Raw genomic sequence first — 7507 nt, forward strand, 5'->3', positions numbered from 1 at the left:
TTAAAAGACTATTTTAAGGACAGAAAGAAGAAAAGTAATTTTGTTTGGCATAAAGACTGACATGACTGTCATGGTTTGTATTTGCATATTCTTCAGAAGGACTAAAAGGACTCAAAGTAAATAAGGAATGGGAAAAAAATGAAACGAAAAGCAGAGGCTTAGCCCCAATGATTTCTTACTATGAAAGAAATATTATTTCTACTAAATTTCATTCTAGTGTTATTTCTGGTCAATTTCTTGCTCCTAAGGAACTGGCCACGTGGCAGATCTTAGAAACCTTCACATCAGCTCTTCAATTTCCTGGACTTGAGATGAGACTACCTCACCATTCACCATCTCTTGCACAATTGTCTTGATTTTTCGGCTTTTGCTTGGGTCTAAAATTTAAAAAAAAGTTTAAAAAGTTGATATTTCAAATATTAATTTATTATTATTGCGCAACTAAATTAGCATTGATTGGTAATCATTCATGGAGAGTTTTCCAAAGTTGATGTTACAGTTAAAAAAAGCTGAGCTTTATCTAGTAGGAATGAAGTGTATCCAGTGTTATCTTGTGCCCAAATGAAAATATTTTTCATTTAAAAAACTTCAAAATCTATTATGGTGCTCATAATACCTCTTTGTAGCTACCACTACTGCACCACCCATCTTGTCATAACTTTTAAGGTAGTACTACTCGTTTTGCTATAGGATGGCACAATTTTTTTTTTACTAGAATACTAATACACTTGAAATCATTAACACAGTACCGTTTTGTGAGATCTTGCAGTTTGAATCGTTCCTAAATGCAATTATGATTTATTCTAAGTGATTCTTAGGGAATCTGCATACCTTTGGAGGAATCAATTGACTGTGCTTGAGACCTGGACTCTGTCACAGATGAACTGGCATCTAGTATGCTGCTGTAAAGAAAGCGAGGGAGGATGGGGTCACACCAGGCTTTCTAGAACGAGGAGCAACAAGGAGCATGCTGAGTGAGCTGAGAATTAGAATGCTACTCAAAACTGTGGTCAAAACCGAAAGTTCTCAATGATTACTTTCAGAGTAATAATTTTTTTTTTAAAAAAAACATGCCTAAAACAGTGCAATTAATGGAAGATCTGTGCTGAGAAAACGAAGTTCTTGATTTATAGTCGAGAGTTCATCACACTAGTCCAGGGACATTTGCAATGGTCTGCCTGAGACCATTCAGATGGCTATTGTTTGAGGTTTCATTGTTAGTGTTGGATCATTAATGTTAGAAATAGAATGCATGATTTTATAGCCCATGGATTTTCCCATTTATAACATGCCTGTTTTTTGAGCCTTGGTTCACTCCAGCATTTTATAACTGCTCACTGAATTTTTTTAATCAACTAAGATGTAGGGATGAATAAATAGACTTTGGAAAAAACAGTGCATTTAAGAAATAAAATCATATCCTTATTAGATTTGTCATTTTTTTTTTGTCAATTAGAGAATCTCCCTCTTTCTTCTGTTGTTAAGAGCCATCTATTTGAGTATGACTCATGGTGACCCTATAAACAAGATCCGAACCCTTTCCTGATATCCTGTGCCTTCCTTCTCATCTCTGACACCCTTGATCCTATCCCACCGTGTCAGTCCATCTCTTTGAGGGTCTTCCTTTCTTTGACTGACCCTCAACTTTTCAAACACGAAATCCTTTTCCTGTATAACAACAACTGCCTTGAAGTTGAAGCTGTTGGTCGGGAGTGGAAGCTGTTTTCCACCTGTTACTGACTCACCCCCCGGCCTCCCCGTCCAGCAGGCGTTGGTAGGTCTCGATCTCCAGCTCCAGGCGGGCCTTGACATTCAGCAGCTGCTGGTACTCGCTGTTCTGGTGCTCGGTGTCCCCACGCACCTGCAGCAGCTGCTCCTCCAGGCACCCGATGAGCTGCTGCACCTGGGACAGCTGGCCACAGTAGTCGCCCTCGGTTTCGGCCAAGGAGTCCTCAAGCGATTTCTTCTGCAATGGGAGGGAAATGGCACCAAGTGAACTGTAGGTTAAGAGATTTTTGGATAGGGCATTGAAAGGATTCCGCGCCATCATACGCCATCCCTACCATGGCGAGCTGAGACTGGAGCTCTATCTCGAGGTTTTGGAACACGCGCTTCAGCTCGGTGACCTCGCTCTTGCTGGACTGCAGTTCCTCTTTGTTTGTGCTGATCTCCTTCCCGAGCTCCCCACTCTGCAACAGCAAAAAACAAAACAAAAAACAACAGAAACAGAAATGAGGAGGCAAAGTGAGTCCTCCAGCCCCAACCTATTGCAGCGAAGTCTCAGGGTTCGGGCTGTGTGACCTTTTCAAGGAACCAAGCTTCGACATCCTTCCGGTTCTGCTCGGCAATGGTCTCATACTGCGCTCGCATGTCGTTGAGGAGCCTGGTGAGGTCCACTCCAGGGGTGGCATCCATTTCTACGCTCACCTGGCCTGGGCCTCCCTCCCGGAAGTTTTGGAGCTCCTGGGGACACGGCAGGTGACACAGAAAGAAAGTCGTCATGAATTTTCGATACTTTTACCTTGTAGACCTTTCCTCCACAAGAAAAGATTATTTTACCACTGGATTGGGCTAAGAGAACAATATCAATTCCTTGTGTTAAACATTTCCTTTACCTAATCTCATCTCATTGTTGTGGACTCAGAACTGACTTGTGGCTGGCCTTCTAATGGACTTGCAGAGACATAAATCACACAAGAAGAGATTGCCTATCTTTCTCCCGAGGAACAACTAAAGGATTTGAACCACTAGCCTTTGAGTTGGTAGCACAACAACCTTTTGGTTTTAGAGGAACTTTAAATGGTCTTATTGGATCGCTGTAACTTTCAGGACCCAGGAACAGTGGGTCCTGGAGAAGCTGGCCCTGGAGAATGTCTGCAGAGTCCAAGAGCCTCATGTTTGGACAGCAGGGGTTTTGGAACCTAGAACTAGTATTTAGTTTGTAATAGGCATTCTTGCCATTGAAAGTCTTATACAAATCTCTGCAGAGCCATATTGAAATACCAGGTTGTGTAAAAAAAAAAAAATCAGGACAATTACATTTCTTTGTATCATTACCTAATGATTATAGTGCAAAATCTGAAAGTACCTCTAATCTGTTAAATCTAATGGGAACCACCATCACCACCACTACATATGGTAGGCATACACTCTCTCAGAGATTCAAAACAAGTTGCCAGTTTAAAAGGCTGAGAAGATATCCTCTATCTGTGCACTAACTTGAGATGTGAGAATTTGAAATTGCATTTTGGGGTCTAGGAGAAAAATATCAGTCTGGAGGGGCTGCTTTTTTCTGGCTGACCTCCTCATGGTTCTTCCTCATGTAGGCCAACTCTTCATTCAGGTTCTCCATCTGCATCTCCAGGTCAGATCTGGTCAGGGTCAGCTCGTCAAGCACTCTGCGCAGGCCGTTGATGTCAGCCTCCACGCTCATGCGCAAGGCCAGCTCGTTCTCATACCTGGAAACCAAACACAAGACAAGGGAATCAACACAACCAGTTTGAATAAGGTTCCTGCCATCTTTGGTGAGCTCTGGTGGCCTAGTGGTAAGGAGCTGAACTGCCTACTCCAGAGCATGGGGTTGAAATCTACCAGATGCTTGGCATGTTTCTGCTCAAAGATGAACAGTCTCCTCCTATGTGATTTGCTGTCTCTGAAAACCCACAGTGAGTCAACTATGAGTTGTTCTGACTCCACAGCATATAAACAACAAACTTGTCATCTTTGGAGACTATTCTATGCATACATTTAAATCCATTAAATATGTTTAAAAGTAGCAGCATTATAAGACTTTCCCCCCCTTTTAATACAGGCGTAACTTACCAAGTTTGTAAACATTGTTTTTCATACTGAATCATTACCATTTCCGTTACCCTCCTTTCCCTCCACACATCAAATTCTGAGACCCTATAATTAACCTTCCCCCCCGCCCTGCCCACCGTCACCCCTCTGCTCCCATTCTTCTCCCCTTGGATTCTCATACACATTCTACAATAATGATTTTATACAGTATTTGTCCTTATGGGACTGAGTTAGTTAACCTAGCTGTAATATTCTCTAGTTAGAGCCATTAAATATATTTAAAAGTAGCAGCATTGTAAGATTTCCTTTTACATTTTGTAACTTTTTAAAAAAAATGATAGTCTACTGTTCATTTGGTGAGAACAACCCCAACAACCCTCTATCCCAAAGGAGAAAGTTCTTCTCTGGAAACTGTAGCAACTTTATTTAGGTGGAGTTAAAAAGGGCATCCTAAAAGCAATAGAAAATAAAACGGTAATTGGTCTTTTTGCTTAGCTTTTAGGATTTAATTAAAAGTATTGATACTTTATTATCCTTTACTACAGCTGTACAGGTTCAGAGCAATTGCCACTGCAGTTTCCTTTGGAAATTTTGTGGAGCAAAAAGAAAATAAGTATTTCTTCCTTAGGCTAAGGAGGGTAGAATATTGAGGGAAAAGAAAGTAATAAAAAAACCCCAAACAAACAAACAAACCTGTGTGATTAATATTTTAGTTCTATGTGCCATCAGGAAAATGATGGTTTCATTTACCACCAGGCAAAAAGCATTATTAATTCATATTGATAAATGGAAGATTGAAATATAGAACACTGGTAGAATTGTCATGTCATATCATAAATCAGTAGAAATTACAAATGTGGTGATCCATGGTGCTAGGTTTAAGCAGCTTATAACATAAGGTTATATAATGTGATTGTGTTTGAATGTAATTACTTTCTAGAATGACCTCTGTGAATCATCAAGACACTAATTGTATAGAGCACGTAGACATTGGAAGGTTTGGAGAATTTCCCATCAATGAAGGCAGGAAATTTGGGAATAAGAAGACATGGTGCATCTGTTATTGCCAGCTTTTCTTTTCCTTTACTCACTTCATTCTGAAGTCATCGGCAGCCAGCCTCGCATTGTCAATCTGCAAGATGAGCTGGGCATTTCCAATGTTGGCAGAAATGATCTGGCAAAATAGGAGGAGACACTCAAAATGAAATCCCAAAATATTGGCATTATATACTATATGGATTTTTGACAGGGAGATTTTTTAGATACTTTTAAATGCTAAGACAGTTTCATTTTTTTTCTCTAAGAAAATGCATTTCTAAAATATTTTAAAATGAATAAGCATATTTGTCATAAAAATAGTGGCGAAAATACACTTTATGGTAAAGGATAGAATAGAATAAACTTTCTTAAAGCTGGCATCACTAAATACAATCAAATTTAAAAATGTCTCTGTTTTAGTTGATTGTCATGACAATAGTGTGATGATAAAAAGTATAGTTGCAAAGGAATTCCCAAAGCTCCTCCCAAACAATTGTTCTCTTACCTTATTCCTGAGGTCTTCAATCACTGTATAATATTTATTATAACCACTCCGTGACCCAGGATCTCCAGTCCCAGACCCTCGTGTTTCATACCATTCTCGAATTTTATTTTCTAGATCAGTATTAGCCTCTTCGAGGGCTCGGACTTTATCCAGATAGGAAGCCAATCTGTCATTAAGATTTTGCATGGTTTCCTTTTCCGATCCAGAAAAAAGGCCTCCATCATTGCCAGAGAGAAATGCTAAGGAGCCACCACCTGAGTTGCCCCCAAAGCCAGCGCCCAGGGATCCTCCATACCCAGCGCCCAGGGATCCTCCATACCCAGCGCCCAGGCCTGCTGCAAAGGAACTTACAGAACCACCACCAAAGCCAGGGCTAGAGCCAAACATGGATGCAGCAGAAAAGCCTCCCCCTCCGCTGCCTCCAAAGCTGAAGGCATTTGCCCCATAGATACTTCCAATGTTGGAAGTAGACATGCCCTTAGCTCTGCCTGCCGTCCCACTCTGGAAAGAGAGGCGCCGGGACAGCCCGCTTGTGCGCACTGACAGGGACATGGTGTGGCTGGGGAAATCCACAGCCCGTATAGCAAGAACCTGTGGTGAAGCAGCAGCCCGTCAGCAAGCAGAAAAGTCAACCTTTTATGGGCTACTGCAGTTGAGAAGTTCAGTCTCTCTGCTCAAAATATGGTGCCTCCCTCCTTTGTTTTGGCCAATTCAGCGAGTAAATGATTGATACACATTGAAAATTCATTGGTGTAGAAATAATTCAATAATTATGTCTATATTACATATTTATTATTTTTTAAGAAATAGAAAGTTGGGTGGAGTAGAGAGGCTGTCATAAAGAATTTTTCTCCAAATTACTCTTATTTCCCATATGCCCAGCACCTCTGAATGTTTTATGCATAGAAGGAAAGCACAGATTTCTTGTTATATGGGTAAATTAATGAATATTTCTTTCTGAACCATAGCTTTTAAAAGTTAGTGTTTTGTTGTGTCTTATTTTTCCACTCTCCTATTTGTTTCATTTAGAAAAAACCATCCATTCATGAGATATTGTCTCTTCTATTGGAATGCAGTTTCAGAAGCCAATTGACTGCAGGAGACCCATATTTATTCCCATTTTCAAGAATGTGGAAATTATCAAACAATATCGTCTGCAAGCCATATGGTTCTGGTGAGGATTAGGGTGGAATGTGTACTTGCATTGGATGTGAGTTGATTTTATTTGGCCTCCTATTTAAACAGGCTTTTGATTTTAATTGTTTTTGGTCAAACATTCTTCTAAGTGGTATAGCACTGGTCTGCCCATTTGCTGTACAGAGCTAAGTTGTGGTTGCTGTGATTTTAAACACTGTGACACTGATGTGTCAAATGTAATAATGGTTACCCAGGGTGGTCAGTGTTTGGTGGAGCTCCCTGATTAAAACCAGCTTGGAAGCAGAAATGGCATCCACTTCCGAAATAGCTTGCCTCTGGAAATTCTATGAACTTGGAGAAACTATCAAAGTTATACAAGTGTTCAGGTCTTTAGTTCATAGGGTTGCTATGAGTTGTCTACAACTCAACAGCATTTAACAAATTAACAACAACAAACAAAATACTGCTGAAGATTATTAAAAAAAAAAAAAGACTAGAAGAGTACATTGACAGAGAACTGCCAGAAATTTGAGTTGGATTTAGAAGAGGCCATGCAATGTGGCATATCATTGCTGATCTCAGGTAAATATTGGCTGAAAGCAGAGAATACCAGAAGGATATCTATGTTTTAATGATATACAAACATCATGATAAATGGAGAAAAGGTAGATATTGTCCACAATTTTATCTTATTTGGAATCACAATCACCACCCTTTGCACCAGCAGTCAAGAAATCAAAAGATGTATTGTATTCAGAAAATGCACTGTGAAGAATCTCTCCAATATTCTAAACAGCGAAATGTCACTTTAAAAACCTAAGGTGCACCTGATTCAAGCTATAATATTTCCAATTACTTGATAAATGAAAGCTGGACAGTAAATAAGAATGACAAGAGAACGGATGCATTTCAGTTTTGGTGTTTTGGAGACGAGTACTAAAAATCCTATGCACTGTCAAAAGAACAAGTATATCTTAAAGAAAGTGCAATCAGAGTGCTTTTTGAAGGCCAGGATGGATCAACTTC

General features: G+C 39.9%; 1 protein-coding gene across 1 annotated transcript; it reads right to left on the reverse strand.

Annotated features, from left to right (window-relative positions):
• Nucleotides 1–279: 279 nt before the first annotated feature.
• KRT12 (keratin 12) lies at nucleotides 280–5899 on the reverse strand. The gene is made up of 8 exons (XM_006889432.1): nucleotides 5345–5899; nucleotides 4893–4975; nucleotides 3302–3458; nucleotides 2302–2463; nucleotides 2064–2189; nucleotides 1746–1966; nucleotides 832–902; nucleotides 280–377 (listed from the first exon to the last, which is right to left on the reverse strand). Exons 1-8 carry the CDS (start codon nucleotides 5894–5896, stop codon nucleotides 280–282), a joined length of 1470 nt encoding a protein of 489 aa, XP_006889494.1. The 5' UTR covers nucleotides 5897–5899.
• Between the last annotated feature and the right edge of the window lie 1608 nt (nucleotides 5900–7507).

This window comes from Elephantulus edwardii, unplaced genomic scaffold (assembly GCF_000299155.1).
Source record: "Elephantulus edwardii isolate Elephantulus edwardi_28Jun2011 unplaced genomic scaffold, EleEdw1.0 scaffold00077, whole genome shotgun sequence".
Classification (NCBI taxonomy): Eukaryota; Metazoa; Chordata; class Mammalia; order Macroscelidea; family Macroscelididae; genus Elephantulus; species Elephantulus edwardii.

Excerpts from the sequence above, each read along its gene's own strand:
- KRT12 (XM_006889432.1), bottom strand. The coding sequence starts at position 5,896 with ATGTCCCTGTCAGTGCGCACAAGCGGGCTGTCCCGGCGCCTCTCTTTC. Across the intron at positions 2,190-2,301 it reads AAGCTTGGTTCCTTGAAAAG|AGTGGGGAGCTCGGGAAGGA; the intron begins GTCACACAGCCC and ends TTGCTGTTGCAG. Across the intron at positions 1,967-2,063 it reads TCCAGTCTCAGCTCGCCATG|AAGAAATCGCTTGAGGACTC; the intron begins GTAGGGATGGCG and ends CTCCCATTGCAG.